General features: G+C 48.8%; 1 protein-coding gene across 1 annotated transcript in view; it reads left to right on the forward strand.

Annotated features, from left to right (window-relative positions):
- chd5 (chromodomain helicase DNA binding protein 5) overlaps positions 1-5,908 on the forward strand; it is a gene marked incomplete at its 3' end in the record, with an annotated part of 30,570 nt that extends 24,662 nt beyond the window's left edge. The window contains 9 exon segments of the mRNA XM_030374666.1: positions 119-252; positions 848-992; positions 2,853-3,012; positions 3,392-3,471; positions 3,816-3,902; positions 3,904-4,024; positions 4,340-4,429; positions 5,123-5,275; positions 5,800-5,908. Of these exon segments, the coding sequence (XP_030230526.1) occupies positions 119-252; positions 848-992; positions 2,853-3,012; positions 3,392-3,471; positions 3,816-3,902; positions 3,904-4,024; positions 4,340-4,429; positions 5,123-5,275; positions 5,800-5,908 (1,079 nt within the window).
- Between the last annotated feature and the right edge of the window lie 92 nt (positions 5,909-6,000).

Consider the following 6,000-nt stretch of genomic DNA (forward strand, 5'->3'; position numbering starts at 1 on the left):
TCCTCCACTGGTTCTGACTCTCCTCCTCTCTCCCCCCTCTCTCCCTCCTCTCTCCCTCCTCTCTCCCCCTCTCTCCCCTCTCCCCCCCCCCCCCCCCCCCCCCCCCCCGGGGGTCCAGGTGCTGGGGTTCAACGCCCGGCAGAGGAAGGCCTTCCTGAACGCCATCATGCGCTGGGGCATGCCCCCCCAAGACGCCTTCAACTCCCACTGGCTGGTGCGCGACCTGCGGGGCAAGAGCGAGCGGGAGTTCAGGTACTGGTTCTGATGGTTCTGTTGGTGCCCTGTGGCCGAGGCTGTGGTGGTGGCTGGGGGGTACTGTCCAACCCCCTGGGCCGGGGGGTTGGACAGTCCAACCACCCACCGGTATCCGTAGGCTAACCTGTTGGACATGTTACCCTGAGTAGACCTTACCTGCTACTTAATATCCGTTCCTGCGGTCACTGTAGGTTTCTGATAAAGGTGTCTGCAAATAATAACGAACATTGTGTACATTGTCCTACATCTATGATGCACGTTCTCTGTGTGTTTTTCTTTCTGGTAACTCGGTCTTTTAGAAATTGTATTCCATTCCTCTGCTGTCCTCAGCCTCACTTCAAGGTCGCGTTGATGTATCGTCTGCCTTGTTTGACTGACCCTAAACGACATGTGAAGCTGATGTTGACTCACCTAGATGCATCCATGTACAGACTTTAAGGGCTCCCAATGCTTCATCCCACCTCTGTAAGACCCACGGCCCCCTGACCCCGACCCCGTCCCGTGTCCCGTAGCACCGGGCCGTGTCCCGTGGCACCGGGCCGTGTCCCGTGGCACCGGGCCGTCCTCCATGTTGTGTTCCTGTTCCCCTCAGGGCGTACGTCTCTCTGTTCATGAGACACCTCTGTGAGCCGGGGGCCGACGGGGCCGAAACCTTCGCCGACGGGGTCCCGCGCGAGGGCCTGTCCCGCCAGCACGTCCTCACGCGCATCGGGGTCATGTCGCTGGTCCGGAAGAAGGTCAGAGACGCACTACAGCTGTCCGAAGCTTTATCGACAAACAGTCGAATCACGCTGATGACAGCGGAGGCCGAGGCCCGGCTGTCAGTCACGCGTCACAGTCGGTGCTTCTGTTGTTTTATCGACACGCTGTCGAATTCTACTCTTGGTCAGGGAGGGCTGGTACGAGACTACTGGGAATAGAACCGGCCGTGTACGCACTTGTTGTCCCTGTTCTTTTATTTAAGCCTGTGCTTAATTTGTTAAGCTTCTTTGAGCACTTAGAAAAGCACTGTATAAATCAAATGTATTTTTATAATTTATTCGAAAAAAATAATAATTAAAAATTTTCGGCAAAACTAAAATTGTTGCCAGAAGAGGTCTTCACAGTCCAGAGACCATAAGGCTGATAGTGATCGACAGGTCAGCTGATTGACAGGTCAACTGATCGACAGGTCAGCTAATCGACAGGTCATCCTCATGCGGCGACCCTGGTTTAATTCAAATTGATTGAGTCCCACAAACACTAACAGTCTAATACGTATCATCTAACCCACTGACCCTAACAGTAATGTATCATCTAACCCACTGACCCTTACAGTAGTGTATCATCTAACCCACTGACCCTAACAGTAATGTATCATCTAACCCACTGACCCTAACAGTAATGTATCATCTAACCCACTGACCCTAACAGTAATGTATCATCTATCCCACTGACCCTAACAGTAATGTATCATCTAACCCACTGACCCTAACAGTAATGTATCATCTAACCCACTGACCCTAGCAGTAATGTATCATCTATCCCACTGACCCTAACAGTAATGTATCATCTAACCCACTGACCCTAACAGTAATGTATCATCTATCCCACTGACCCTAACAGTAATGTATCATCTAACCCACTGACCCTAACAGTAATGTATCATCTAACCCACTGACCCTAACAGTAATGTATCATCTTACCCACTGACCCTAACAGTAATGTATCATCTAACCCACTGACCCTAACAGTAATGTATCATCTAACCCACTGACCCTAACAGTAGAATACCTATCATCTAACCCACTGACCCTAACAGTAATGTATCATCTAACCCACTGACCCTAACAGTAATGTATCATCTATCCCACTGACCCTAACAGTAATGTATCATCTAACCCACTGACCCTAACAGTAATGTATCATCTATCCCACTGACCCTAACAGTAATGTATCATCTATCCCACTGACCCTAACAGTAATGTATCATCTAACCCACTGACCCTAACAGTAATGTATCATCTAACCCACTGACCCTAACAGTAATGTATCATCTAACCCACTGACCCTAACAATAATGTATCATCTTACCCACTGACCCTAACAGTAATGTATCATCTAACCCACTGACCCTAACAGTAATGTCTCATCTATCCCACTGACCCTAACAGTAATGTATCATCTAACCCACTGACCCTAACAGTAATGTATCATCTAACCCACTGACCCTAACAGTAATGTATCATCTAACCCACTGACCCTAACAGTAATGTATCATCTAACCCACTGACCCTAACAATAATGTATCATCTTACCCACTGACCCTAACAGTAATGTATCATCTAACCCACTGACCCTAACAGTAATGTCTCATCTATCCCACTGACCCTAACAGTAATGTATCATCTAACCCACTGACCCTAACAGTAATGTATCATCTAACCCACTGACCCTAACAGTAATGTATCATCTAACCCACTGACCCTAACAGTAATGTATCATCTAACCCACTGACCCTAACAGTAATGTATCATCTAACCCACTGACCCTAACAGTAATGTATCATCTAACCCACTGACCCTAACAGTAATGTATCATCTATCCCGTGAGTTCAGGTCCAGGAGTTTGAGCACGTCAACGGTAAGCTGAGCTCCCCGGACCTCATCCCCATCGGGATGGAGCTGAAGAAGCTGACCGAGAGCCTGTCGTCAGACCCCAACACGCCGGTGGCAGCCAGTCCCGCCGCCACGCAGCCTGGGACCCCCGTCCCCGCAGGTCAGCCCCCCCCCCCCAGGGGCTGGACGTCTGCCATGTTCCCTTCATACGCTGTTTTCATACTGCTCAGAAATAACCCTGCTCAATGGCTTTCTGATGGTGCATTTCCCATGATGCATCAGTCGACTCACATTTTTGTTCGTTTAGGGATGGTTTATTGTAGGTTTAAAGTTGTTAAGTGTGCATATTAAATGTTAATTTGGATTAAATGAGGTTAAGGTCCGGTAAACACTCTTGGGGAATGCAATGCATTATGGGAACACACAACCCAGAATGGACTGGATAGTTGTACCCTTATGTTTTTAGACCTTATAAAACCTTTAAAAGACAAAGAGAAGTACCGCAATTCTTCGTTTCACTACTTTTCCTCCTATTTCAGAAAAACTCGAGTCTCTGTCTGGCTCCACTGAGGAGAAGGAATCCCCGGAGCCAGACAGCAAGAAACACCATGAACAGGAAGTAGGTCCTTAAGCATTTCACCCTCCGACACTATGCCCCCCCCCCCCCCCCCCCCCCACCCTGCACGTCCTCCAAAGCCTTTAAACTTCTCACAGAGACACTGAAGTCTCATTATTAAGGCTGTGTATTGACTCTTGGTCAATAGGTTCTGGGTTCAATCCCCATGGACCTCAGTAAACCGTTGAACAAGATGCCCAAACCATGAATTAATACTAGTAGACTTTTAATATTTGATTCATATCAAAATATCAAAGCATCTACTAAATGTCTGAGCACTATTGGATGACCTCCTCATCTCTCGACCAATCTCCTTCCCTCGTTACTTCCTGGTCCGCCCCCTGCAGGCCAGTGTTGCGGGAGAGCCCGCCCCCACCCCAGAGAAGCCCCCCGACAGCCCGGAGCCCAAGGGGGGGGGCGGAGAGGGGGCCGGAGCCCGAGGAGAGGGAGAGGGCCGGGTCGCCCGCCCCCACCAAGGGAGAGTCGTCCAGCAGCCAATCAAAAGAGCCGACGGCCAAGGCCTCAGACCCGCCCTCCAATGAGAGCGCAGCTAGAGGTGGTTGTGGTGTGACCTCACTGCTAGAGAGTCCTACACCAATCATATTGCTGCTATTTTCATTGTTACTAAGATTTAACAAGATTGTAATTTTCTATGTTAATTATAATCTTGTGAAAACGTTCATTAGTCTGACCGGCATCTCCTTTTTTAACTTGTGAATCTATTTATCAACATTTGTATCTCTCTTTTGAACGGACATTTATAGGTTTGTCAGGCACAAGCTGGGGCAGACACAGCTTCTGTCTGAGATGTAATAAGGTCTCTTGCTATCAGTTCTTATCTTAATGAAATCCTTCTGCTGCCCTTTCCCAGTGGACCCCTGTCAGGAAACGCCAGAGAAGTCCTCAGAGAAGGGAGAGAGTGAACCCGTATCCAAGACCGACGATAAGGAACACAAGCCAGGTAAACAGACCGGTCGTCTGCAGTGTTCCTCTCCTTAATGTCAAGCAAATGTTGAGTTTAACACACACAAATACATGCAAATATATACAAATAGTATGCAAACCATTATCCAAGTCATCCGATGTGAATGGCGTGGTTCCCTAGGCTGCCCAGAGAGGAGCAGCTCTGTGTAGCCTCAACACAGGGAGCATGGAGGTCATACCAACCACACTGTGAATGGGACGGCTCCCTGGGAACCCAACAAAGACATTCTGTTGTCCACACACTAGTCTACACACTGCTTGTTTGGGAACTTAATGTTGAGATGGATCCCTCAGGCTGTGTGGAGCTAAAGACCGTATGTGGTGTGTGTCAACTATGTAGAATGTGTAGAGTATTTCAAATATTAATCTCTGATCCAGCATTCCTACTGGTCTGGACCGGACACCGACCAGTGCAGGGGGCAGTGGGGCCTTGGTACAGAGATCAGGCTTTCTGAGTGTATTTTACAGTGGCCAGGCTGATTTTTGAGACTAGTAGAATATGAATACAGTAATGCCACTGCCTTGATACTTTGTTTTATTTTGTGATTTTGAAGCTACAGTCAGTGGGCCTCCGAGGTTAAAGGTCCACATGAATATTATTTTTAAAACCTCAACCTCTGGCCTGTTTTTATTCTCTCTCTCTCTCTGCCTGTCTCTCCCTCGTCTTCAGCCGCTGCGGACGAGGTGAAGAGCGAGGAGGTGGTGTCCGAGGGACGGCTGAATGGAGAGAAGGACCCCCCCGAGGAGACAGAGGAGAGGAAGGAGGACAGGAACGGCTTCAAGACCAGATTCATGTTCAACATCGCCGACGGAGGCTTCACGGGTACGGAGGGATGGAGCATAGCGTTACTAACACTGAGTAAACCCAGCAGCGCCAACACGCATTACACGCTGTCCTCTGGGGACAGAACCACGCCACTGGGCGTGGGTAAACACATCGTGGGTGACCCCAAGAACGAATGAGGACAACCTCGAAGGATGACAAACTAAAAAAGAATTATTAATCCTGAAAGTGTACTTTTTTTTTTGTCAAAGAAGGTATTACATTTTCCAGTGGCTTTCCGGCCGCTTGAGTATTGCATTGTGGGCAATTAATCTGCAGTAAGAGGTTTAAAGGCTTACACAGCGCTACATAAGTGACGGTTGTTCAAGACGCTGAACAACGTGACGGATAAATCAGTCAGACGTTTTATAGTTAGAATTAAAGAAGCAGGGCTCTCCTCTCCCTTCTGCCCTGCCACGAACTTAATTTCCAACCGACTACATCAACTATTGTTGTAGTATAACTTAACGTCCCCAACATGGAGGAATAAAAGGGGAATAACTTAAACCTGGTCCGCTTCCCAGAACTCCACACTCTGTGGCAGACCGAGGAGCGAGCCGCCCTGTCCTCCGGAAAGATCTACGACATCTGGCACCGTCGCCATGACTACTGGCTGCTGGCTGGCATCGTCACGTATCCTTCCCCCGACACAAAAGAACCCCGAGGGAGGGTCCAGGGAGTGGATGGTTCTCCACTGCCCTTAAACCAAGTGGGGCTTCATTCCC

The sequence above is a fragment of the Gadus morhua genome, chromosome 13, assembly GCF_902167405.1.
Source record: "Gadus morhua chromosome 13, gadMor3.0, whole genome shotgun sequence".
In the NCBI taxonomy this organism is placed as follows: domain Eukaryota; kingdom Metazoa; phylum Chordata; class Actinopteri; order Gadiformes; family Gadidae; genus Gadus; species Gadus morhua.